This window comes from Drosophila obscura, unplaced genomic scaffold (genome assembly GCF_018151105.1).
Source record: "Drosophila obscura isolate BZ-5 IFL unplaced genomic scaffold, ASM1815110v1 contig_17, whole genome shotgun sequence".
NCBI classification, from domain to species: Eukaryota; Metazoa; Arthropoda; class Insecta; order Diptera; family Drosophilidae; genus Drosophila; species Drosophila obscura.
Genome location: NW_024542757.1, coordinates 779561 through 806956, shown reverse-complemented (window position 1 = coordinate 806956; position 27396 = coordinate 779561). Strand labels below are relative to the sequence as shown.

The window sequence follows — 27396 nt, the reverse complement described above, 5'->3', positions numbered from 1 at the left end:
TGAGTTTAAATTTCAATTATTTCCAACAATTTCACGTTTATTTATGAATTCAATGAACATTACACATCGTAATAAAGTTCCTTCCTCGTCTCTATTTCTTTCCAACTGTCCATAGTCCCGGTCCTTTTCCTCCGTTCCGTGTATACATGGATGTGTGGTGTATATATAATATATAGAGTACAGTACGTATATATAATAAACATTTTGCAAAAACAATGCCGTAGAGTCTTTAAACATTTGTTATCAATATAATGTTTTGGTGTAATGCTTTCTACATGTACAATACACTATTTATAAAGTAATATGTTTCAGTATACATTCCATACATGTATATATACTCGTGTATATGCTAATATCTGGTATATAGAACCAATGCGAATCGAAACAAATACATACATACATATGGGGGGGTTTACAAGTTTTAGGGAAATGGTTTTGGTAAATGGCAAATCAAAGTATTCAAAGTAATCCACAATTGTAGGATAAGAATAAGGGTATATCTTTAGAGCTAGATCTACATATCTATGCGTAGAGAAATGTTTTGTTTGAAACTTGGTTTCGTGCACAAAGAAAGAACTTAACTTAATTGGTAATGCCAAGCACTTCATCGATACACATCCGAAATGGATGGGGGGAGAACTACTATCTATACAGAGCAGCTAGTACTTATAAGCGGATGGGGGGAAATGTGTGTGGGAGAACTAAACCGAATCGAATCGAATCAAAATTGTACTTCACTGTTTGTTTGGCTTAGTAACTAACGTTAAAGTTATACAGAATATAATGCAATGTCAATTGGTAAAATATGAACAAGAGTCCTTCTCGTCGTTGGCTTCAGAAACGGCCATCATCGAAATCCAAATCGAAATAAATAAACTTAAACTTAACTAAACTCCTAGAGCTACAGAAGTTTTCCTCTCAGCTTTTCCACTTAATGCCATATTGCAGCTATCGTATTATGTATAAATATATGTATGAGTATACACAAGATATATATATGTATATAATATATATCTCCCTACTAAAGTAAACCGTGTTGTATAACGTCCTCGTAATGCTTATCGATCGTTCTTAAACGTTAGAAATATCAATATAAAGTAAACTTTAGGCTTATGGCTATAGTGCGTTTGTGTGTGTGTCCGTGTTCTGCATTCTGCATTCCGCTTTCCTGCTTGTCTGTGTTGTGTGTTCCGTGTTGTAGGATCGCCCATCAATATCCCAAATTAATTCTTTGGCGAAACTGTAATCAGCTTGTGTGGCGTCACTGGGGATATCTGCAGAATGGACATTTGAGGCGACATTTAGTTGGGTTTTAATTAACAAAAGTTGTCTCTCATCAGATTATAACTCACCCACAAGGATCTTCCCATATACGAATCATCGTCGTCCTCGATGAGGCCCGAAGTGTGATGATGGCTCTGCTGATCGATAAACAGCAACGTGTCCTTGCTGCAGGTGTTCGTGGAGTTGCGCAGCAGCGAGGACAGCGTCTCGGTGCACTCGCGCAGCTTGTAGTTGGAGCTGGTGGAGAAGGAGTGGCGCAGACTGAGGCTAGCCGCCGCAGCCGCTTGCTGCTTTTGCTGCTGGTGTGTGGCATTCTCCACAGCCGAGACACTGCTCCGAGATCCGTGCCAGTTATGGTTGCTCAGCACCTGCCGTGTGAGCTGCAGGCTGGATGACAGCTGCGGGTGCGTGCCATTCGTCGTAGCTGTCGCTGTCGAATTCCCATTCCCATTGAACATGCCCGAGCATGCGGAATTCATGTGGCCATTGAGCTTGTTCTGCAGCGTGGATGCCGCTGTCACGGAGGTGGTAAGCGACCGTGGCGAGGAACGCGACGAAAGTGAACTCTCCGACGAAGCCGAGCTAGAGGAGGGGCTCACATGGCCATTGGTCCGAACCACTTCAGTAGTGGGCAGACTTTCGGGCAGGATTTCGCTCCCGCTGATGACCTTTGACAATTCCACGGGCTCTTCCTTTTGCTCCTCGTCCATGGCAAAAATGTGCGTGACTTCCTCCATAGCCGCTGCCGCTGCCGTTTTGGGTTCTGTAGCTGCAACTGCAGCTGCGGTTGTTTGGCTTGGCTCTGCTGCAGCTTCTATCCTCTCAACCTTGATATCTTCACTCAAACTGACATCCGCATCGGCATCAGCATCAGCATCGGCGAAGGCCAGCTCCTCAATGTTGAGTGGGAGTTCGTGGGAGGCGGCTTTGCTTTCATCCTGGACCACAGCTTCTGTGGTTTCTGGAGCAACTGAAAGAGGGGTATGCAAGATTAATACTCATGTAAAGAGCTGTTCATGCTGCTCATTCTCTTACCTTCTTCGCCCACAAGTGGAATTTCCACGGGCTTGGACTGAGCCTTCTCCGCGGCTGGTCCACTTTCGGCCACCTCGCTGGGCCCCGCCTCCGCCTTGACAGCTCCCTCGTTCTCTTTGCCAGATGTTGAGGCGGCCGATGAAGAGGTTGCCGAAGCTGAAGACGGGGCAATGCGGGAGACCCAGTGATCCCCAGAGTTTGAGCTGGAGCCGGAGCACTCGGCGGCATCGACGCTGCGTCGCTGGTAGAAGAGCATATAGGCCTCGTTATTGATGATGTCCTGCTCGATGTCGTCCTCGGGCACCTTGCTGACGCGCTGGTCGTCGAACTTGTACCACTGCCGGTCGTATGGGTTCTTGCAGGCTGCCGTATAGTGGCCCGTCTCCAGAGTGTCGCCCTGGTGGTAGCACACGGCATACAGATCGTACCGCGTGTCCTTGGGGTCGCAGCGAGAGTTGAGGGTGGAGGAGCGCGAGTCGCCGGAGCGGGCACGCTTCCACAGATTCGAGCCGCGACCACCGCCATCTAGGATTCCCAGGGAGCTGCTGGTGGCGCTCTCGTGGACACCCTTGGCCAGATGGGGGGACATATCGAAGGCCGTCAGCGGGAACTTGACCATCGTGGTGAGCTTGGCCGCCTGCGGTCCCTTCGACTGGTGCTGGCGGAAGCGCTTGAAGTGCACCACCAGGATATCGGGCAGCGACCACAGGCCCAGCGTTTTCACCACGGGCAAATACTGCTGGCAGTGGGGACAGCGCCAGGCGTCCTCCGCACTGAGCGTCTCCGCCTTGGTGTAGTGCTCCAGGCACTGCTCCAGCGTTAAGGCGGCGGTATCTTTGGCCTTGCTCGCGCTCAGCCGTGCCACGCTCTCGTGCTCGACGACGGCCTCATCATCGGTCTCCTGCTGGCGCGCGAGGAAGTGGTCCTCGGGCGAGCTCCATTCCAGCAGGAGCTTGATGTGCGGTGGCCCCGCCTCAGAGGCGAGCACTGTGAGTGCCATGTCGATCATTTCGGTGAGCAGCGGATGCTCCACCTGTTCCAGGTAGGTGTCGGGGTCGGCGGAGGGGTCCTGCAGCCGGATGCGGAACATGTCCGCCAGGGGCGTGGCATAGGAGAAGACCTCCGGCTTGAGCAGCGGCGACATTTCGCGCAGCATCCGCTTCTGCAGATCCTGGTAGGAGCAGTCGCGCGGAGCTTTCATACTGAACGGTGCCCCGAATCGGGTCATGTCCTTGCCGTCCTTTGCTCTGTAAACGTTGGCCACTAGGAGGAGCAGATCTGCCTGTGGGGCAGCTGCAGGGGCTGGGGCAGAGGGGATCTTCTCTGCCGCTTCGGGAGCCGACGGGGAGGACGATGCCTTTGGCGTGGTGGCGGTCTTTGGCTGGGATCGGGGACTCTCCGCAGCCGCTTCAGGCACCTCGATGCAGTAGATGCTCTCGATGCTGCTGAGCGTCTCCACCGGCTGCGTGTCGTAGAAGACGTGCGTGAATCCCTCGGCATTGAGGTCCACCAGCACCATGCGCGACCCCGCAATGCCCGTGTCCGTCTGCAGCTGCTCCCGCAGGGCCACAATCGGCGATCCCGCCGGCACTCGCAGCCCCATCTTGATCTGTCGCGGCTGCTGCTTCATGTACACCACCGTCACGAAGATCGTCTGCTGTGTGAGCTGCGGCAGCTGCACGGAGATGCAGTGGAAGGGATCGAAGGTATTCGACTGCTTCTTGCAGCGCGGGCACGTCAGCGAGGAGCGGAACTGGGCCTGGAACACGGCCTGCACAAAGCTGTTGTTGCACCGGATGTGATTCGCCAGCGTCTCGGCGGCAATGATCTCGTCCGACCGGCCATAGGAGTTCTGTGTGTGGGGTACAAACTAGAGATTATCATGGATGCGACTCTGGACTGATTTTGCGCGTACCTTGATGCTCTTGTAGCGTCGCTTGCTGGCCGTGTTGAGGTCCTCGTGCACCTTGTCCAGCAGCCAGAAAAGGAACTCCTGCGCATCGTGCTGCGTGGAGCTGCGAAACTGCGTCCCGTACCGATCCACCACCGCCTTGAAGCCCGTGCTGTGGTCGCTCTCGTTGCGGCATGTCCACAGGGCCTTTAGCACATTGGCCAGCTGCTCGGTGAGCTCTCCCTTGGTGCCGAACTTTCGCGAATTGATCTTGTTGCGGCGCTTAAGGTCAGCCTGCGGCGGGGAGAGTGAGGTACGTGGATTAGCAGTGATCTCTTCCCTTCGTTTCATTCACTTACCTTGTACTGATCCAAGACAAAGTACTCGGCCAGGATGTCCGTGTGGCTGAGGCACTGCAGCACGGCGTTCATGAAGCAGGTGTTGCCATGATTCTTCAGCCCCATCACTCCGGGCGTCTGATCCGGCGGCCACTGATAGCCCCCAATGGGCGGCACTCGATCTCCGCCGCCGCCGCTGCTCGCCGATCCCAATCCATTGGTTTGCCGGTGTTTATTCGCCTGGAGAAAGAGAGAGGAGACAAGTGTTAGTCGCTGTTAAGTACAACAAATTGATGGCTGTTCGGAAAGAAACCCGTTTCCCAGCCTTAGCCTCAGCCAGAGCCACAGCCTCGGATTGGGTGTGCAAGTGGTGGGGGATTGGGTAGGGGAGCAAATGGGTTTCAATTTCGTTGCCAATTAAAAATTGTTTAGCGCAGCTCTCAGGCATCAATTTGCGATAAATGAAGAAATATTTAGTTGGAAAATAAGAAAATATAAATAAAAACCAAAAACAAGAAAGAAAGGCAAAACAAAATAAAGAACGAATATGGCAATGCTCTTTAAATAATTTAATAAATTCCCTCTCATCTCACCAACCCTCCAGCTAGTTCCACTCAAGTGGATATACCACCATAAATATGAATTATGAAGTATGATAATTCCTAGTATTCCTGTTCCTATTCCAAAGACAGTTCTAAATCTTGTTCTAATATTTAGCGAATCAATTATCGGTACACATATCTCCATTTCAGACCACAATATACATACATATGTATTCGTAAGTGCAATAGCTAACGAGCTACGCAAACGTGGAGTTTCAATTCTGTGTGTTTGTGATTGGATCAATTTACTACAAAATGTGTGCTCAAACGATCAAAGAAATCTCATTTCGGACTGAGTCACGCAATACGGATCAATAATGGAAAATTTTCCAGCAGAAAAATCCAAATTATCTTACATACTACCAAATATACGAAAGATTATGCCATAAAATCGTACAGGTCTTTAGTTTCCTAAAATCTCAAAATCCACAGCGGGCAAAAACAAAAACAAAATAATTCTATTCTACGAAAAAAAAAAAATACATAATTCAAAAGTAAAGTCTTTAAAAGCAGTGAAATCTGTGAGTTATAATAATCTACAGACGAAAAAAAAAAGGAATATTATACATAATCAAGAAAACTTTCCTTTAAACAAACTGAAACTCTTTACGGTCGAATCTCTATTTTCTCAAAAGGAATCTCCCAAATTTGTACACCTTGCTTTGAGTGTCCACTGTACTACCGCATTAAATGCAACATTGGAGCAACACCTCTTAACGGAGGATGCATGGGGTGGGGAGGGAGAGGCTGTGGGCTATTCAGTCAAATATGAATTTACGATATTATAAACACGCTTTTTGGGAAACGAATCCCAACGAAATCAAATGAAATGTGGGACTATGACTGGCGGCTGGTGGCTGTGGCTATTGCTGGGGGGCTGAGTGCCTTTAACGGCAGTGAAATTTTGTGGATTATGAAATTGGCAGCCGCCAGTGCGAAGCGAAAAACGGAAAACTACGGGGCAGCCAGTGGTTAAAGGTCACTGGGGGTCTGTTGCATGCGGCGTACGTATGGGTTGCACGAAGATGCAATATTGCAATGGTGGTCTGCGGTCAATGCTAAGTGGGTTTATTTCGTATACATATGTACATATGTATGTATATATGTATGTACTAGTATGTAGTAGGAAGTAAAAGAAAGAATGACGAAGGCAGAAAATAAACAACAGCAAGCCAACGATGAGTAAGCGAGAGACGGAGACAGACCCAGACCCACAGAGACAGGGCCATAGATGACAGCGTCATAGTTGTGTCTAGCAAATCGATGCCAAAGCTCAAAAGATAGACAAAAAAAAAAAAAGGAAACAAAATTCAACGAATAATGGAATCAATAGAGAAGCAAAATCGTAGATGGAAGACACAGATCCACAAAAGCGGCGCACAAATCGAATACAAAAGCCGGTTATATTTTAACCAATTTTGTTTGTGTTTGTTGCTGAAAACGAAAACCCACGCATCAGAGATCTCCAGAAAAAGGCCCAACAAAATAAAGAAAGAAATAAATCCAATGGCAAATAGTAAATTGGCCAACAAAAAGCAGAAAGAAAGCAAGAAATAAATCGCTTTTGGTTGACTGTTTGTTAGTGGGTGGGCGTGGCGCATAGATCTCCGTCGTGTGGGCTTCCAATGATCATGACATTACCAACATGCGATGCACTGTACTTTGAATGTGAATGTTGTGGATTTGTACCTCTTTCCTGCGCCAGCATCCGGTGTAGAAGGGAACGATGTCTATCAAGTTTACACGACTTGCGGCAGCAGAGTTCTGCTCCTCCGACTTGAAGATGCAGCAATCAAAATGTGGTGGGGTGGAATCGAAACGTTAGTTGCAAGAGCATTGTTTAAATACATATATATAGTTAGCATAGATGTGGGTTTGTACTCCCTACCCTTTCCATTCTGTTATTGTTTCCCAGCCAGAAATTGTTGCCAACGCAAAATTTGACATTGAACTGACGGTTGCCTGCTGCAGCCGACATTTGCCATATTCGGAATGGCTCATCTCTGGAGGAGCAAGAGGAACCGCATTGAATGGCAGCCAAGTGGCTGCTCGAGTGCCGGACAAAAGAAAGATGCCACCAAAAAGGGCATGAACTTGAGGCAAATTTAAAGCGCTTCGAACATCTGTGGCGAACTTTAAGTGCCAAACCCCTGGACTGACCTTCAAACCGTTCCATTCGATAAGCGGATTTTCTTTGGGAATATGAGTGGCGCCAGAGCTCCACCCCTCCTGCTCCCCCTCCTCCTCCTTTGTGGCGTTAAGCTGAAAAGGTTTTGTATTAAGGCAAAAGCTCTGCTCATTAGACAAACCCCATTAAGTCCCATTCCACGGTGATGTAAACCGAGGAGCCGCAGACCCGCGGCCAACGGGGCTGTGCTGTGGCTGCGCCAAATAAATTGAATGGAATTTTTTAGTCGCCACAAACGCATGTCCAGATCTTCTCTCTCTGTATATATGTATTCAGCATTAATTCTTTATACGTATGTATAAATATTATACGTATGGAGGGAGGCTTGTTCGTGGCTACTGGCTGACCTAATCGCGTTGTTGGTCAGGCTGCCATGTGAAGCATTTCTCACACAGCTGGAGATTCTGAGTTCGAGACTTGGATTGTTGCGAATACGACGCGTATGCCGTATGCCGCATGCCGCAGTTCCAATTTCTCCTTTCTTTCCATACCTCTGGCCGTGTTCGTGTACCCCCGTCTTGCGGTCTCTGTTAATTGAGCAGCAAGCGGGGCATAGAAGTAGCCATCGGCCACTTGTCTCAATTTACCCTGGCAGCAATTTTATCATCATCTACATACATCGTCATCGGCATCGTCATTATTATTTATAAATTCAAGCACATTTCTGGCTCGTTTTGTTTGCATTTGGAGTCTCCAACAAGTGGGCACCCCGTCCCCAAAATGTTTATGTATATCCACAGGGTGGTGTCAGGTTTTTTTGGGTGTACAGTTCGATTGTTGATTGACGCGGGCTACGGTGGCTACTTTTTCATCGTTAGAGAGAGAGAGAGAGAGGGTGTGGAATAGACCATTATATTATGTTATTCTCTAGTATCCCATATTTTGAAGGCATTTCAAATGTTTAGTTTCCCTTGCTACCTTTTCATGTTTCACCTCATGTTTATGGTGTATTTTAGAACTATCTTCTTTTTTTTTTTCCAGGGTAATAGAAGCTTTGGGCAGCATTTTCCCATCTCTGGCTTCACTTTGTTTACAATTGCGTAGCAGTTAAAAAATTCTCCATAACTTGACTTATCGCATTATTATGCTTAAGTCTCGAATTCCTTTCGGTTTCGATTTCTTTTCATTTCACTTTATTTCATTTTATTTGGTTTTATTGTTTGGGCCACCAGAAAATTCCATTCTCGTATGGGAGGGAATTGTGTTTGTTGATAAGCCCAAGAGCTCCCCCGCTACGAGAAATCGCGATAACTTATGAGTGTTTTTGCTATAGATATTGCACTGCACTGCATTCTCGAGTGTTTGCTTTGTTTTTTACGTAACCCACAAAAGGCAACAACAAATAGATTTCTTGTTAATGTTGTTGCAGTTTTCGTTGTGGTTACGCTTACGTTTTTATTAAATAATTGTAAATAATTGAAGATAATTGCATGGGTCATGTTGTTGTTACTGTTGCTGCCATGACGCTATTATTATTTCCTAGATCTTGTCTGCGAACATGAATGAAATTGGCTTTTGGGTTGGGCCACCCCACCATCCCACAACCCCGCCCTAGAGATCGCATAAGCTGGAATCCCGGCCGAGTCTGTGACTAGGTTCTCCTACCGGTTTGACGGCATTTTATTAATGGAGCCACTCGACACACAAACTATTATTAGAGCTAGACCTCTCTCGATCACTCTCTTTCCCTACCCATGTACTCTCCCTATCTATCTGTACTATCGATAGTCATTTGTCATACGTCTAATCATAAAATCGCATTTGATATTCCTCACAAGCCCGGCGGGGTATTCTATGTATATGTATATATTCTAAAGCAAAGTTGTGCTGCAGCTATCGATCACGTGACACACATAACTATACATATGAATAACGATCGCGTCATTATAAGCATTGATTTCGGAATACGGATTTATGGACTTTTACCGCGCGAAAAGTTTTAAGCATTTCTATGGCCGTGATTCGGAGAATCTCTTGCATGTCTTTCAGATAAGAGACAATCATTTGACAAACATTTGAGATTAGGTTATGGCTTAATGGTTACCCGCTAAATCAAGTGTCAGGTGTCACCCGCTCCCTGTAGAGCCCTCCTACCAGAACTGTGCTAATTAGATCTTGTTGTTAAGATCTACTTACGTAAAGGCACTCTCGCACGTGGCTAACACCTTACGATGTGCACTGCAAGTGCCACGCCCCTCTGGCTGGCTCGATTACGTGGTGGAGGAGAACGGAAAAGCTCTGTCAAGGTTGACTTTCGGTGTCTGCAATGGGGAGCTCTAATCAGTCCACCTTGGAAATACATAGAGTGCTTATCAGACACAGCTATGGGTTCCATATCTACATTTATGTATGTTTGTATATGCATGCACAGTGCGTGTCGCAACTGTAGGGATATTTAAATTAATTAATTATATAATTAATTAGTGATTCACCAAAATTATATATCCATGGTAAATCATATTTCTGTATGATTTTCCAATTTCGGGGGAAAATAATAAACAACTAATATTAATGGAGGTACCCGAAATATTTGTAGAAATTCAAAGTGTCCTACGTCTATGATACTCACTTATCTACGAGTATCTACACCCATGACTTCTGTCTACCCAACTGATATCTAAATTTGGTTTGGACTGAAGTATTCCCAGCGAACCGGGTCTTGAGCAAGGCCAAAGCAGTGGCTGGCCTGCAGATGGGCATGGGGCATACATTTTGCACCTTTTCACTTAGCCCCAGTTTTAGGGCCGCCCCAAGCGAGAGTGGTAGACCTTTTGATGACAGCTTTAACAATCTTTATATGGCTCCACAATATCCACCATATATCACACGGAATTGTGGTGTTAAGAGGAGACAAAGGCAGAGAGTAATTACTGCGGAGTGACGTGAATAATTTCTGTTGCTGGCCGGACGGACGGACGGTTGGAAAACAACAAAAGCAAAGAGTGATGGAAGCAACGGCTAATTAGACAGCCTAAGCAGCACTGAAAACATTATTTATCCCCTGCTCCTCCCCTAATCTAATGGAGGGAGTGTACCACACAACAGACCCACCCGAAAAAAAATGATATGATTTTTTATGAAAATAAACATGCTGCGAGCGGCAGAGATACAAAAATAAATGCAGAGGCTAAAAATTCTAAAAACATTTTTTCAATTAGTTTGATCTCAATTGATTTTACCTTGAAAACGAATACAGATAAAGAGACGGAGACAGGGGGATACGTAAAAAGAGAGAGAACGAGGGAGAGAGAGCGATAGAGCGTGAGAGTGCAAAACGTGCGAGGCAACCCCACCGTCAGAAAAGGCAACAACAACAGACAGCGATTCGCAGTTTTGTACTGGGGCAACAACAAACAGTTACGTGTGAGCCAGAAACAGCGGAAATACAAATACGCGAAAGACCTCCCTCCTCCACATCACCTCCTCCCTGGTACCACACTCCCTGGTACTAGTCGCAGTAGTATTAGTAGTATATCGTGCACTTGAATATCATAGAAAATCAGCAAACAGTAGCGGCGGAACAAACACACTAGCACGCAGGGGTGTGGGTGTAGCTGTAGGTGTGGCAGGAAGGAGAAGGGAAGAGGACTAAGCGCACACACACGGCTCTTACGTACTAATCTTCCCATCAACAAGTGCAGCAGCAACCGCAACGTGAGCCACGATTTCGTGGGCTGCTGCAAAGCATACGGAAATAGACAAATCCAAGGTGTATTTAATGTAGGGTGAGGTCAGCTGCAGTTCAAAAAGAAACCGAGAGAGAGAGTACAGCAAGCAAATAAATAAGAATTCGGTATATGTTCCCTCACCTTAAATTCAATACACCTTGGACAAAACTGTACATTAGATATGCATGTACATGCTGTGTACATATGTATGTATGTATGTATGTGTGCCTCCTCCATCACGTGTTAAGAGATCGTCTTCACAGAATGTCACTTTTTACTTTTACACTCACTCACTCACTCTCTCTCTCTCTGTGCACCTCTTCTACATCCACTCATCTGTTCTTCCTCGCGTCATTGCCATTCATTTGTTGCTATTTGCAATATTTGGCATGCAATCTTTAATAAGGCAGATTATTGTTGTTGATGCCGTGCCCTGCCCTGCTGCTGCTCTCGCTTTTGAGCTGAGCTTTTGAATAAAATCAATGGGAGATGAGGAATGCCTGAGGCATGAATCATAAATCAGAGCCAGCAATTGTTTTCCATGAGGTAATCTCGCTGCAGTAGTAGTGTAGTGGCGAAGCATAACAGCAGCAACAATGGGCAATTGCCTCATAATGTCATTAAAAAAAAAAAGGGAAAAGAGAAAAACAACAATAATACGTTGTAGTTGTTTGCCGATTTGCTTTTGCTACTGTTTCTTCTGCTGCTAGTAATTGCTGGTGAAAGGTGCCCGAAAAAGACGGAAGAAACAACTGCACAACAAGTACAGTTAAAGTTAAAGCTTGCTCTGCGAGCTGAGCTTTGGCTTACTGCAGCTTCCACTGTACTCTATGGTGGCTTCTGGCAGGCAGATATACGGTTGTTTTCATTGAGCATTACGTGCTATTCCCCTCCCCTTCACCAACCCTTTCGCTGTGCTGCGCTTTGAATGAAATTCTGTCTGATTTCGTATGCAGTTATCGTTTTGTTCTGGAATTCACAACGCAAAAAGGTCAACTACAATACGTTCCTAAGGTCTTGCCCCCCACAATTAATCAACCCATTACAAGTACAACAACAACAATTCTGTTATATGTAAAATGATATGTACATATGTATGTACATGTATGATGTGATATTATTAGATCAAATTGAATTCCATTGAGTTACTAGGGGGATAGGGGACCCAGTGTGTCATGACGCCCTGCACTTGTCTTCGCTCTCTTCTGTTGTTGTTTTGTTTTCCTGACAAGCGCGTGGCACACATTTGTCAGCCAGCGCCTTGTCGGGAGTGAGTGAGTGAGTCTGACTCCACTCGACTCTGCATCTGTGTCCCACTCTATCGCTAACTTTTGTCTCTCTTTTTGGCGCGGATTTGCTCCAACAGCTTTCGACCTGAAAAGTATTGTTGCCGTTGTTGGGAGTCAGGGACTGTTTTGTTTCTGAATTTTTGTTTTATTATAGCACGAACAGAGCAGAGCAACAAATGCTGACAACATTTACACAAAAATTGTTTGAACAATTGTTGTCTGCGAAACAAAAGGCAAAAAGTCCCCCACCCCCCACCTAGTTACAGCTTCAACTTCAGCTCCAGCTCCCGCCCTACTTTTCTCCTCACCTTCACGCTCCAGCCACACACACAGCTACCCTCCGCCTCGCTCCTCACACACCAAGCAAAACAGAAACACAAAAATTATGATAATAATGAGACAGCAATTGTTCAAAAATAAAATTAATTTCCATGCCCCGTCCTCGGGTATGGTAATTGTAAATTAAATTCTGTCTGAGAACGATGAAGAAGAGCGGAGAGCATTTGCGATACACTTTTGAAAAAAAAAAGTAGGAGGAACAACAATGTATTTATAGTTGTATAAACAAAGGATTTATATCGAATGGAATTCAACTGTACATTGATCGCTTATGGGCAAAGTACTCCCCAACGCACCCCCAGCTAAACAAAGAGTGGCCCGAGACCATATGTATACATAGATTAAGGAATACTCTGGATCCTCTTCAGGACTGACGCACCTTTAAGAGTGCATTGAGAAAGAAATCCCGATCCAAAGTCCCAATAAGCCGTATTTCGTGCCGCTGTACCTCTCTGTTATCATCGGAGCACGCAAAATGTGACTCAGCTGTGAAGGGAAGGGGTAGTACGGAGAAAAACAACCTACGTGGCAAAGTGCGATTTGTGGCAGGCCTACCCAGTGGGTGGTGGGAGTGGAGGAGCGCTGGAGGGTACACGTATTGTTTCTTCTCTGTTCAAAATATTCAAATATGTACAAGAGAATTGCACAAAAGAAAATGCCCAACCAAAGTGGAGTAGAGTGCTCGAGTAGTGTGGAGCGTGGAGTGTGGGGGAGGCACAAAGAGAGACAAAAAGACACAGAAACCAGACACGAGCAAAACAAAGTCAACGATAACGCACTAAGCGATGGATGCCGTTTTATAAATATATTGCTCTTGATAAGAGGAGCAGCAGCAGCAGCAGGCGGCAGCTTCGAGCACGAAGCTAGAAGCTGCAGCCTAAGCAGAACAAAAGAACAGAATAAAGAAAGGTGAAAGAGGGGCAAAGTTTCATGCTCGAGCATGTCCCACCGCACCAATAATGTGGGGAGAGTAATTACAAATACAAATACAAATCGAATACTTACTCCAACATTTACAGTTGCGCTCAGATGCTGGGCAATGCGATTGAGAAATTTCTTGAAGGACGAACGGCGCAGAACACGTGCCCGCTTATTGCTGTTACTGTTACTGTTATTGGTGTTGTTGCTGTTACTATTGGCATTTGTATTGGTGGTGGTGGTGGCGGCTGCGGCGTCTCCAGGCGCCGCCTCGTAGCTGCTCAGAGAGACAATGCTGCCGCTGCGTCCCCGTCCACCGCTGACGCACGACGAAATGGCCGTATGGCTGCCTCGACGCTCCCCGGCATTATCCTTGCCGGCTCCAGACTCCGCGTCTGTTGTTATAGCTGCCGCTGCGGCTGCCGTCTTGAATTTGCGCGACCAGCGAAACGGATTGCGTGGCATGGAGAAGGCTCGGCGTATCTTTTTGGCGGCATTTGTGGCCATGGTCGAGGCCTGGGCCTGGGTAGCAGGAATGATTACCACTGGCGGTGTGGGCAGCGTCTTATCCTCTCCTTCTCTCTCATCCTGCTTCTGTTGTTGCGTTGGTGTTGTGTGGGTGGCGCCCACGGCCGCCGCTGCTGCTGCGGCGTCGCCTTCATTTTGTTGCTCTTTTGTTGTGCCCATTCTCGCTCTCACTCGCCCACTCTCTGCACAGCAAAACACTAATTTTCGTCACATATAAAAATTGCACTGGCGGGAGTTATTAACTAATTCAAATTGACCGTTGAGCAGTGATTTTTAACCTATTTCTAATTCACTTTATTTCCGATTTTCTCCTCTTTCACGCTTCGTTTCGCTTGTTTGTCTGCCTATGCTTCTCCTTCCTCTTCTTCCTTAGTGACCCACTCCGTTCGGTATGCAAATACTTTCACTTTTGGTGGCTGCTACTGTTGCAAGTGACATTAATAATTGAGTGCTTTTCGCGTTTGCATTTCGGCCGCAGGCAGGCGAAACTGTATCATTGCACGGGTTTGCTTAAAAATATTAACTTCGATCATTCAGCAACACACACCCCCGCACCCGTCAGTGTGACCGTGGACTTACCGATCCAATATACCGCCGGACCCTCAGCGATATACCAAACTTTCCTTCTACATAAAATATACCGAAGAAAAAAAGGACTTAGCCATCTTAACCCCCGTCTATTTAAATATTGAAAACCCATCAATTAAGCCTCGGAAAATAATACTGTTCGTAAATTCTTCTTGTAGATCCTTCCTTTTTACCTATAGCACAAAAATCGTCCACCTTAAATGCGTAACAAATATTGCAGGTTTCATAATATTCGTGCGCACATCGAAATACCCACTGGTCGATCATGGGTTAATCGTTCCCTGTCCATGGTCGAAAATCATATTTCTCAATTTTGATATTCGATTTAATACTACTAGCTAGTTAGGCCATTCAACACTTAACAAATAATTTTATCCAATACATCAATAAATTTTGTACAAGATTGGTTAGTTTTTAGAACTCTTTTTCATAATAAGGTTCAAACAAAAACGGCCAAAGCTTAAAACGAAAGTGTGTACCAGAATGTGACGTCAATGTTTCCTGGTCAACCAAGTTTCTGCTATGGACATTATGCTGGGGTATACTATTTCCTTCAAACATTAATATTGAATTTGTCTTAAATTGACATGTTTTTTACCTATTTATGCATTTGATTTGTGTTTCGAAATTCCTATCGGGAACGCGTAGGGAACGTAAATTCATTGTTGCTACGTTCCATATGTCGCACACCACATGAAAATATTCAGCAGGTCAGGCAACCTTACAGACTTGATTATTGCAATCTGCTGACTGGCAATGTTTCGATGATATGAAATTGAAATGTCGTTGCAACGTAAGAGGCTTAGGTAACGTAATAAAAGTGTTGCATACTTTTGATGCCAGTAAGTGTAAAATGAATGTAAAATGTAAATATTGATTAATGTAAAAATAAAATATATAAAAAGGATAATAGCCCTTGGGTTCGTTACAGCCGCCTTCAGATGAATCAGCCTGAATCCTATCCGTTCTTTTGGGCCATCATCAACCTGTCCTGCCAATGACGCTGCAAATGGCGGACTCGCGCTCGAATCAACTGCAGCTTATTCTCGTAAAAACTTTTTAGTATTCATGGTTGCGGCATTAATGCCAATTATGGCAGCGTTTTATTTTGCTTTACTTTATTAGCCATAAGCAGAGCAGCGACAGCAGCAGCAGCAGCAGCAAGCAGCAAGCAGCAGTGCGACAGTGAAGCCAGCAGAGCAGGCAGCGGATACAGATACAAATGTATCTGCTGTAGCAGTGGCTCCAAGCAACGCCCCCCTTGACAGCCAATGAGCGTGCAGTCTCCCGAAGCGCCAAGACGCATGCGCAAGAGAGCGGCCCACCAAGAGAGAGAGAGAGAGAGAGAAGAGATTAAGTTTGTATGCAAAGGAGAGAGCATGATGAGTCTGGAGCGGGGAGGGGGGAGTGGATAGCTACATAAAGATGGCCGTCGCTTGTCTCAGAGTCACAATTATGGGGCACTCATTCATTGCGGTGTATGATGCAAAGAGTGTACTTTGCCGCGCCCCAACTTCCCACACTGACGCGCTCCCTCTCTGACTGCCGCCGCCTGCCTTGCCACCTAATCTGACATCCCACCCCTGTACTTAATCAAAAGGCAGCACAAGGAGCACAAGGATCCTGAGGGAGCGCTCCTCGTTGACGAGTTAACAGCAATTAGACGTCGACGCCTCACGCTGGATTCGCTTTATTGGAGGTTTATTGTCCGGAATGCTTCCCTCTGTAACCCCCCCACCCACACTCCCTCTCTCTCTCCGTCTATCTCTTCACTCATTCTCTTGGTGTGGTGTGGGTGGTTTGTTGCCTTGCTGTAATTGTTTCTCGGGGGTGGCCCTGTATAGTATGTAGTTGGGATGGGGTTGGTGTGTTTGTTCACCCGCTGACATTAATTGGATGTGTTCAGGCCAATTTTGGTGTAAAAGGCGCTAAATTGATTGCCCTGCGGTTTTAATCGATGCGCATTCATTCCAAATCACGCACATTTATCACCCGTTCGCCTCCATTCACATTCGCTAGATGCTGGAGATTGAGAGTTGTTGAGGGGGGTGGTGGATGGGGGAGGGGGAGTACGATAAAGATGCGCCGCATCTGCGTTGTTTTATAATTGCCGGCAATTGCTAGCATAGCATACCATAGCTGCCTGAGCAATTAACTGAAGCTGAAGCTGAAGCCGAAGTCAGTCCCCTGCCCATAATGCAGTTCTAACTCTCTTAACCATCCTCATAGCATACCCGATACCAGATACCCGATAACCGTCGGTCGTCCCATCGTCATATAAACCCGTTATATAACCGGACCTCATCTTGCGTGGGTTATTGCGAAAGGATCTTCTGTCCAGGTATGCAATTCTTTTCTCTCAGTGTTTTCTCTTTTTTTGTTTTTGTGGCACTTTCGCGGAAGTGTCGGAGCTGTTTTTTACGCCAACGGATTGGCAAGAGGTAAAAAGGGATAATCGCAAGGATGCGCATTCTCGTTCCACGAAACGCATCCGCATACCGCGTAGGGTTATGAAATTTTACGCAAGCTGCTGCTGCTGCTGCTGCCACGCAATGCCAGCAAGCCCAGTCAAGCTGTCCTTGGGCTGGACAAAGGGGTTCTTTGGCCGCGTCTCTCAAAGGATTTAGCAGGAAGTCTGCACACGGACACTTCACGGACACTTTTCGCAGGATCGGGCATCGTAATTGCGCGCAATCAACGCATAATCCCCGCATCATCTCCGCAATGAGCGAAACACAAAGTTCGGCATAAAAAATGCAACAAAATAAAGGGAAAAATTCGCTGCCGACTTCTTGACTTTGCGGCCTTGGTGTGGGAGTGAGAGTAGAGCCTGTAGCAGAGCCTGTGTCATGGGCCCGGAGTATGCAGGATGCTGCATTAGGCATGAGCCGGCACAGGTATCGCTGGCTATAACGGATTTGATGCGCTCGCCCCCGTGGCCGCCCCGACCCCGCATCAAATCGCGAAACTTAATTGCCAGAAATTCTCAAAACAAACGAAAACAAACAAATAAACAGAGATCTGTGTGTCTATGTATCTGGGGATCTGATCTCTCTGCAGAGTGGGAGTGGAACGGGGCCGAAAGGATTGACTTGCTGCTGTCGTGTCCATTAGGCCCGAACCAGATTGACTTTCTGCGGATCATCTGGGGTAATCGGCGATAATCCGGTTACAGTCGCTGTCGCTGTCGCCCCGAAAACAGGACTCAACTCCTTCGCGGAGGCGCAGGCAGGACAGCGGCAGCGGCAGCGGATTAGGGGCGGACTTGGCACAGAAGTCAGTTGCAAATCAGTCGCGAAAGGATTAGACGGCAGGTCAGGAGGAGGCGAGGAGGACTCGCAGTCGGTGCAGTGCAGTGTCCTCCTGGACGGCGGCGGTTTCTGCTGCGGGTAACGCCCAGGGCGAACGCCCTAATCCGTGCACGCCTCGAAATTAATGCAAACATTTAGAAGGATTATCGCCCTAAAGGGGTTGACGGTGCCGCCGATTCGGGAGAAGGGCCGCCAGAAGGCCTGGATAAGGTGGCCGGAGCAAAGGCAAGAGGCAAGAGTTGGGTTGGGCCATAAAAGCATGATAGGATTGCTAATTCGCCGCTACTTGTTGTCCATTCTCTGGCCATTGTCCCGGCCGGGATTTGCCGATCTCCGTGCTGTGGTTCTCTCTGCTCTCTTGTTTCTCTCTCCGCCAGGAGCGTATCAAAAGCCACGGCACAATTATGCATTTCAGGGAAGTGATTAGGTCGCGCAGATTAGAGCCAAAGAGTTGACAATATTTGTGGATTAGTCTCGGACATGCTCCCGGCATCAGGTACATGCCTATCCTGACTGGCTCTCTCCTGCACGAAATTATCATTACCGGATCGGGCTAGTCGGATCCCGATCCGCTCAAGGACATCAGGAAGTGACTTCCGCAGTGGACATGTCCTCAAGTGGATGCCGCTGGGATCTGCTTCAATTAGCAGGCGCCAGCAGTCAAGGGCCACCGCAGTGGCAGTGGCATGTCGCAGCGACATAAAAAAGATACTCCAACAAGATCGATAAGGGAGGAAGATGCAGATACAATGTGCTGCAATATCTTAAGTGTGCTCCGACTGTGAAACTGTGAAGTGAAGCAGCAATTATGTTGTCGTCGCTTTGATCTGATCTGATCCCAGCCGCAGCCGCAGCCGTTGGCCACTTACAGGCACAGATACAGGCACAGCTATAGCTACAGATACAGATACGTATATGTATCTGCCGCATCTGGGGGCTGCAGTTCAAGTTGATTTCCCTGTTTAAGCATTCTTTAATTGTATGCTAATTGATGGCTGCTTCCATCGGATGGATGGGACATATTTTTGGATCCGGATGCATTTCCCAGCTGCCAACAGCCAACTGCCAACTGCCAATGGGGATGGCCTCCGCCTCGGCCTCCCCTCTCTTATCCATCCGCCATCTTGTGGAATGCTCTATTAAAAAGTTGTTTACAGATGCAGCATCTAAAAGATGCATTAGGGGAAAGCGCTTAGTGTTTTATGGAGGATGGAGGATTGAGGCCGGGCCGGGCCGGGCCGAGCGAGAGGGCGTGCTATAAGGGAACGAACGGCCATAAACGCTCTAATCCCACTCGGATTCCGGCTAAGATCGCGCAGATTTTTAGCATGCCAAATGCTAAAAAGGACACGACCGACAAACACACACACAGAGTGAGCGAGAGGGACATCAGAAGCAGGCGCAAATTGCCTGTGAAAAAATAAGCAAAATCAGGGACAATAAACGATCCGAAGGTCATGCGGCAGTGAGTGATGCCAGTGCCAGTGCCAGTGGCAGTGGCGGTGACTGCAACTGTGGTTGCTGCTGCTGCTGCTGCTGCTGCTGGGAGAATGAGGAGGTGGTGGGGGGTAGACGAATCGACTCCCTAATGGGCATGACCGCTGACCGGAATTTAATTCGGTTAATTTGCATGTCCGTTTCAAACGTGAAAATGCCGCTAATCGTGTGAATCTTCCGTGGAAGCTGAAGCTGCGGCGGTGCGGAGAGCTTTGATGTGGAAGCGTCCTGCGGCTTTCCCCGTAGCAGAGTCCTGGCACGACCTTGAGGAATCCGCAGATCTCTGCCAGAAAGAAGCCAGAGAGGAAGAGCACCACAGACAAGCGACTTCTCTCGAAGCCAGAGCTAGAGACAGAGCCAGAGAAAGGGAAGCAGCAAAGCGAAGCGACTTTGTGACTTACTTTTTTAGCGGTGCGCCCATAAAAAGATCATTTTAGTGTTCGTTCAGTGCCATTTGCTGGCTTTGTGCGCTCTTCTTTTTTTTACGATTCAGGCCAGGATTCAGGATCAGATTCAGGCTCTGGAACGGGCAGGAAAAGTCATTTCTAAAAAATATCCAGCACACCGCAGCGAGTCAATTTTTTTACGGCCCTCCGAGGAGGTGGATAAGGCAAGGTCATCCATCACTCATCACCCATCACCCATCACTCGGAATATCGGATATTTGGCATTCTGTTCCTGTGTTTTGCTTCCGAATTCCGCGAATTCCCTAAAAATCTGCGCCCGAAAGTCCGAGGAACTCTGGAAACCTAAAAATCTGAAACTAGAACTAGAATTCCAATGCAGTTTTTTTATGCCGCCTAATTTTTATGGCCTAAAAAACGGAACAGCACCGAGAGCCGAGCTGAGCCGAGCTGAGCCGGGCCGGGCCTACAAGCCTCACAGAATATCATCTCCGTCATAAAAACCCCGGAGGCGAGGCCTAGGTAGCACTCGAGGCGGGGGAACACAAAAATAAAACCATGTCCGAGTGTGCAAAAAAGGACGAGCAATGGTCCAGGACAAAGAGCCTTTACAGAGTCGCCTCTGCGAAATTCGAGAAAAAATGATTTCATTTTTTAGAATCAGTTCGCGAAATGTGAACCACCGATGCCACCGCCTGCTCGCACCCACACATCTGAAAGCCAGTCAGAGCGAGAGAGAGAGAGAGAGAGAGGTCCTGCGGCTTTACGATGGCCATTAAAGCCCCTAAAAAAATAACGCGAAAAAAATGAGAATTGTAAATCATGGTCGAAGCAGAACCTGGGACCTGCCATGGTTCTGGCTCTGGCTCTGGCTCTGACTATGGCTATGGCTATGCCTCTGACTATGGCTGTGGAACGTAGCTCTGACTTCTCGAGGGGCAAAGTCAAACCGCAATAAAGTTGACACCGTCGTGCGCAGGATCTGAAAGTCCTGAAACTCTGGAATCGGTAATCGGCAGCGGGGACAAAACAGAAAAGAAACAGAGCCAAAAAAAAGAGAGTGTCCTTCTCTACATAATGTATTCTATGTACTGGCCAGAGTCCTGCAGCCTGTATCCTGTATCTGTATCCTGTATCGCTATGTATGCGGCTGGGACATGCGCAGAGGGTATGCTGAGTGTATGCTCCACCTCTGGCGGGGCACGGCACGGCACGGACTCCTTTTAGCCACACCAGTGATTGCCGCAATCATTCTAGTTTCATTATCTCAGCTGCAGATTTATGGCCTGTCCTTCTACTCTGCCACAGGACCAATGCCCACTGCCCCCCCCCTCCTTTGCTGACCCTAAAAACTTGCAACTCTTCGGACAGCCGCAGCATCCATCAAGGGGCAATTGATTTGATTTCCCGGGCATTTTATTGTCAATTTCCATTGAGCATTCACCATTTACAATGAACCCTGACCAATTGCAGTCGAATGCGGCCTACTGTCGCCACCCTCCACCCTCCACCCCTCTCCTGTCTATCTGTGTATCTGTCAGATATGGAAATGTTGGCTAAACAGGGCTCTACACCCCCATCCCCAGTCAAGCGTTTGCTCGCGTTCGTAATTTGATTGTTGCGATTATCAGTTTGTTAATATCCATGAAAATGATGAGGCTGGCAGAATGAATCCAATGAGATCCGATAAACGGAATGGCGCATGGTCTCCATGGTCCGTTAATGGACAGCGTGCAAATTGCCATAGCCATGGCACATCCCATGGATACATACATACACATACAATATACTCGCGTGAGTAGCAAAAGATACAATATATCTGTGTCGAGTCATAGTCGTAGTCGTAGTCGGATATTTGTGGGGCGACAAACGGGTTCTACTCTGTGTGTTGTGTGCCTGAAATGTGTGAAATTATTCCAAAGCGCTTGCCTGCCTGGCATCATCATTTTACAAAGATGTTTATTCATTGGAGGAGAGCTGATTGCAAAACCCCCTCTAGGTGCCAGCTCCATCCGTCCGTCCGTCCATCTATTGGCACACCCATAAAACATTTTCGACTTCGTTTAGCGCTCAAACTTTGGCTTGCAATTATGCTGAAAGAAATGAATGGGAATGGGAGAGGGAATGGGAATGGGAATCCAGGGGTCCGTCCAGGGCACAGATAGATCTATGCTATGTGCCCATCTTCAGATCTTGCCGTGTGGACTCTGCCCTTCGGTGGCTGCAGTCTCCGTCTGATGATCACTTTATATTCATTGACCGTTAGTGTGAAATTCGTAGCTCATAAAGAGAGGACCAAGAGAGAGAGAGACTCCTACCGGGTCCCTGCATTGCGGTCGCACAAAAGCTGCCTTTTGTCGGCTCCGAATGCTGGGAAAGCGACCCCCCCTCCACCCCCTACCAACCCTGCCGTGCCATAAACCCCGGCCGAGGGGAGAGCCAAGCCAGAGGTGCTAATTCACTATTAAAAGAAATCAGAAACAGAAACCGAAACCAAAACCAAAACTGAAGTAAATCCCGACGTCCACTCATCACGCCCCAATAAAACTTAATTTTGTTTGCACATCGAACAGGGGAGGAGGGAAGGAGGGAAGGCGGAGGAGTAGGAGAGCCTTGCCTTGCCTTGCCTTGGCTTGCCTTGGATAATGCTATTGAATAATGCATTGTTTTCCTCTTGTGTAGACGTGGGAGAACTTCGCATGAAGTGGCTGCCATTCATTGCTGTGTATCTATGTGTCTTTCTATCCATTCCATTCCATCCATCCATCCATCCATCCATTGATTGCCCCCCCATAAAACAGAAGATGTCTCAAGTTGAAATATGAGTATGAGTCCGATGTCTGAGTCTCTGACGAACTCAGAGACAAAGCCGAATTAGATACAAATGACTAATTGATAATAATATCGCATTTATTCCCTCGACTAGCCAGAAAATCGGTTAACTCTTTTATGAAGCGAGCAGCTGCTTCCCACATACAGAGATACAGCTACAGATATAGATACAGCTACAGATATTGAGGGTGGGTGTCGCTCAGCTCAGCTGGCGTTCTAATCCGTACCGCTTTGAGCCGCATAGTCGCATAATTTTTCAATAAACAACTTGATGATTGCTACATTTCAAACACGCCTAATCCCTAATCCCCACATGATTAATTATCAACCTGCCCGGCCCCCCGGCAAGTCAACTCTCTCTCTCCGCCCGCACTGCACCGCCAAGGAGGGGGAAACGGAATTGCCATCCACTGCCAATCCACCCAATCCTGCAGAGATTTTCCTGTTTTGCTATTTTTTAATTTACTGTATCCGAATCCGTATCGTGGCGAGGCATTCCCCAGGGCAGGCAACAGAACAGCAGCAGAGCAACAACACTCATCCTCCTCTTTGTGTATCTTTATTATCAAATCATAAAATGTTGCCACTTGTGTTGCATCCCCCAGAGGGAGAGCAGCAGCCAGGCCGCAGCCACCACGAAAGGGGTGTTGTCGTACCATCTGACTCCGATTCCGGGTCGAGCACTTCACAGACCATTTTTTACGGCTGGCTGGCAAGTGTCAAAACATGTTTTGATGCGAACGCTCAATTAGATACCAGATAGTACCAGGATCAGGGGTTGTACATATCTGTATCCTTAGCCTTCCTTCCCTTTGCTGCTTTTTTTACTATGCTTTGCCTTTGCGGGATTATGAGCAATTGACACCACACCCCTTTAAGGGCTGCTGCTCCTGCTGCTCCTGCTGCTCCTGCTGCTGCAATTGAAACACATGTTTTGTTTGGCAATTAAATCCAAATTTGATTCCTGCCAGGACACGCTTTCTCTCCAACCCAACCCATCTCTCTCTCGCTCTCTGTTTATTTGCTATTTTGCCAATGATTTCTCAATTATGACAATTGCCGGAGGGCAGAAGGCCAGGCACCAGGCACCAGTCACCAGGGGATAGGACCATAACGTGAGGCACAGGATGAGTACACAACGGGTGAGGTGACAATTAATTAGCCGAGCACAATTCGAGGACACTGATATTTATTTTGACTCGCAATGCAACCTGACGCGTGGCAGGGAGGAGGCCCACATCCACATCCACATCCAAGGCTGCTGCCCTGCGGGGGTGCTCTCTCCCTCGCTCCGCTCCGCTCCGCATCGATTCGATTCTGCTGGAAATACATTAATTCAGACTCACCGACGGAGCCCAGACTCTGTGCTGATTCCTGGCTTGTGCCAAACCCCCGTGGATGTCGTTGTCCTGGCCTCATCTCTCGTGCTTGTGGGTGGCCAAACATTGGTGTTCCGAAGGCCGCCTCGAAGGCACGCTTGTCCCCGTTCCGCCTCTCAATTTGCACACAGCGCTGTTCCCTCCCTACAGAGTGCCAGGCGAAGGTCAGGCCAGGCCAGGCCAGGAGTCGAGGAGCGCACCGGAGAGCAGCTGCCTTCGTTGGCTCGATGTGTCTGGGCAGGTTTCTCCACAGCTAATCCAACAGCCAGGTCCATAAAAATAAAAGCGCTGACAAATCCAACTCTCCGTTGGATCGTAAATCGCCGCCAGGTAACTCTCGCCCAGCGGATTTCTCCTTCTCAGGTAGATATGGCAGCCATATCGCAAAAACAATTAAGATATAATTTTGCGAATGTTTTGTAGATTTATTTTTGATTTCGTGTTGGATCTTCTAACTCTAATTCTAATACTAATATTTAGCTATAGATTACAATTCGTCCATCCAGACGGGGCATTCAATAAATAGGATTTTGAGGGGGCAGAGCTAAGGCTAATTTGTACAATCCTTTAAGGGGGGAGGGGGATTGAGGAGGACATGCCTACGCCTCAGTCTTGTAGGGTTTGAAGAGTTTCGGCTTGGGCTCCGCCAGCACCGTCGTCGGGGGCGACATCTCGGAGGCAGGACGCTTGGCGCTGGTCATCAGGAGACCAGGAGCTGGCAGTGGGCTGGTGGTGGTGGCGGTCGCTGGCACGGGGCTCCGGTCGAACACTTTGGTGTGGTCCGAGCCGACGGGGCTGAGCGAGAGGGTGGAGGAGTGCGGCGAGGAGGAGGACTGCAGATCCAGCGGCGGTGTCTGTGTTTTGGGCACGGTGAGGGCGGCATAGCAGGAGGAGGCAGTGGGCATGGCGGCGGCAATGGCTGCTCCGGGATATCCCATCGCCGAGGAGGCGGCAGCTGCTCCCATCATCCCGTGTGGGTGCATGTGCGGTGCGTGGTGGGGGCGGGCGGGTATGTGGTAGGGGCTGTAGCGGTACTGTCCGTACGGCGAGGGTGCGTGTCCGCCGACGGGGACCTGCATCTGCTGCATGGACTGCATCTGCTGCATCTGCTGCATGGACTGCATGGACTGCATGGACTGCATCGAGGGCATCGCTGTCATCGTGGGCAGCATCGGATTGGAGGCGGCAGCTGCGGCGGCAGCGGCATATGGGGGATAGGGCATGCCCACGCTATTGGCAGCCGCTTGCAGGATGGAAGCGGCGAAAGCGGGGTCGGAGTAGACGGCGGCGTACGGCCAGGCGACGGCGATGCGCTGGCGCTTGTCCTTCATGCGACGGTTCTGGAACCACACCTTGATGGTGGACTCCGGCAGATTGAGCTGGGCGGCCAGCTCGCAGCGACGCGGCCGCGACACATAGTTCTCCTTGTAGAACTCCTTCTCGAGACGTCCAAGCTGATCGCGTGTGAAGGCGGTTCGGTAGCGTCGAACCGACGGATCAGCGGGAATCTCGGAGTTGCGGCTGCCATTCAGCGAGTTGTCCGGACTGGATAGGCACTCTGCAAGCGGAAGGAAAAGACGGGGTTAGTAATCTGTCGAGCATGTCCATCGGGGGCTGTGCGGTAACTTACCATTTGGCGAAGGCGGCGGCGTCTGCGGTTTGCCGTAGTGCGTGGCCATAAGATCGACCACGAGGGGCTTCTGGTCGACGGCATTGGAGTCGTGGTGGTGGTTCTCCATGTTGTATGTTCGGTATCCGTGCATGGCTAGTGTGTTGTGTTGTGTGTTGGATGGATGGATGCTGCGGTGCGGTGCGATGCTGCTTCTGTTGGTGAGGAGGGCGTTGTCTCTGAGATTTGGAAACTGCGCTTCTTGTTGTCTCTTTTTCGGAGCGGATCGAGTGTGTCTTGACTGTGCGACGGTCACAGTTCGAGTGTGCCTCTCTCGGCCACCCCGCGGCCCTTATATACCGCTGCGGCCGTGCCTGCTGCAATGGCCGCCGTCGCCCAGCCAGGCACTGCACGGCAGCCAATCACAGCAGGGCAGGCAGCCAGGCAGCCAGGCGTTCGAGCGGGACAGCAGATGAGGGTGCTAATCTTGCGGTGCTTTGAGAGAGAGTCGCTGCTGCTGCTGAGAGTCTCTGCTTGCTGCTGCTGCTGCTGCTGCTGGCTGACAATTATGCGACGATGAAGGCAATTACGATGCCGGAACAAAAGGGAGGATGCTGGCAACAAAAAATGGGATGCCAAGCGGGGGGCGGACAGCGGGGAAAGCATAATCAAGTTATCATGGAGCTCGCTGTTAGTCTTAGTCTCTCTCTCTCTCTCTCCCTGTCGCTCTCTGTCGCTCTCTCTGGGTGTGTGTTTTTGCACTGGAAGAGAGAGAGAGGAATTTGGTATTCATAGCGGATGAGCGAATCTTTTGTTTCGCTTGTCCGCAAGGCAGGCAGGCGCCCCAGAGCGAGCGAGACGTGAGGTGCCCCCTTAATAATGCGACTTTATCGGCTTCATCAAGTATGATATGGTATAATGCTGCTCAGCAGCGAGGAGAGGAGCGCACGGAAGAGAGTGCGGAATGCAGGATGGTTGGGTATGGGTATGGGTATGGTAGGGTAGGGTGGTTCATCTATGTACAAGCATAGATAGCAGCCATGTAAATACATATGATGTGTATATATGTACCCACCAGTTATCGATCGTTGTTGGCCCAGCGAATTATTTGCTCTTTTATGAAGTCTTAATATAATGCTGCACGTTTAACGGCCTCACACTTGCCACACCACACCACACCAACACCCAGCCACCCAGGCCCGGGTGGATGTGGATTCCCATTACCATTTTCCGGGCAGGATATCTACGATAATGGAGCACAATTCCGGCGGGGTTGGTCGGAACTTAATTTGAAAAGTTTCTCGGTTTCAGTTTCGTTGGGAAAAACATTTATTATGATGATATAATCATCCGGAGAGAGAGGAGGCAACTGTACACAAAGGGATACACACACACGTACCTCTGGTTATAGTGGGGGGGTCTCATATAGGGGGTGGAGTAGTAGGTGCCTTGCGCAAGTCATCGCTGTCATCGATTTACCTGCTGCGGCTCACAAGGGGTTAAGCTTGTGGCTTAGGGTTAAGCTCCGGTTGAGCGCAAAAAATAACCCAAATTCCCTTAGTCCGTTAATGATGCTGCTGCCCCTCTCTGTGTGTGTGTGTGTGTGTGTGTGTGTGTGTCCCTTAATCCCTTCGAAATCTCATTATTATGTATTTTTATGACTTTCTAATGAAATTGCCAAATGGGATCGGTTTAG

The 27396-nt window shown here is 48.2% G+C and overlaps 2 protein-coding genes across 3 annotated transcripts; both read right to left on the bottom strand.

The window, feature by feature from the left end:
• Nucleotides 1-19: 19 nt before the first annotated feature.
• Nucleotides 20-14649, bottom strand: LOC111078401 (ubiquitin carboxyl-terminal hydrolase 43). Of its 2 annotated transcripts, XM_022373064.2 has the most exons (7): nt 13640-14649; nt 6840-6926; nt 4570-4788; nt 4235-4504; nt 2320-4171; nt 1353-2254; nt 20-1274 (listed from the first exon to the last, which is right to left on the bottom strand). In XM_022373064.2, the coding sequence occupies exons 1-7, from the start codon at nt 14237-14239 to the stop codon at nt 1224-1226; spliced, it is 3981 nt and encodes a 1326-aa protein (XP_022228756.2). In that variant the 5' UTR covers nt 14240-14649; the 3' UTR covers nt 20-1223. The 2 variants fall into 2 exon arrangements, with proteins under 2 accessions (XP_022228756.2, XP_022228757.2); XM_022373065.2 differs by lacking the exon at nt 6840-6926.
• A 10028-nt stretch (nt 14650-24677) lies between these two features.
• On the bottom strand, nt 24678-25997 carry LOC111078408 (segmentation protein even-skipped). The gene is made up of 2 exons (XM_022373075.2): nt 25722-25997; nt 24678-25649 (listed from the first exon to the last, which is right to left on the bottom strand). The coding sequence occupies exons 1-2, from the start codon at nt 25852-25854 to the stop codon at nt 24691-24693; spliced, it is 1092 nt and encodes a 363-aa protein (XP_022228767.2). The 5' UTR covers nt 25855-25997; the 3' UTR covers nt 24678-24690.
• Nucleotides 25998-27396: the final 1399 nt, after the last annotated feature.

What these genes read in the sequence shown, in the direction of transcription:
- LOC111078401 (XM_022373064.2), bottom strand. Translation starts at nt 14,239, where the DNA reads ATGGGCACAACAAAAGAGCAACAAAATGAAGGCGACGCCGCAGCAGCA. An exon ending in GCGCAACTGTAAATGTTGGA is followed by an intron (nt 6,927 to 13,639) that starts GTAAGTATTCGA and finishes TGCATCTTCAAG; the next exon opens with TCGGAGGAGCAGAACTCTGC. An exon ending in TCCACTTGTGGGCGAAGAAG is followed by an intron (nt 2,255 to 2,319) that starts GTAAGAGAATGA and finishes CCCCTCTTTCAG; the next exon opens with TTGCTCCAGAAACCACAGAA.
- LOC111078408 (XM_022373075.2), bottom strand. Translation starts at nt 25,854, where the DNA reads ATGCACGGATACCGAACATACAACATGGAGAACCACCACCACGACTCC. An exon ending in GCCGCCGCCTTCGCCAAATG is followed by an intron (nt 25,650 to 25,721) that starts GTAAGTTACCGC and finishes TTCCGCTTGCAG; the next exon opens with AGTGCCTATCCAGTCCGGAC.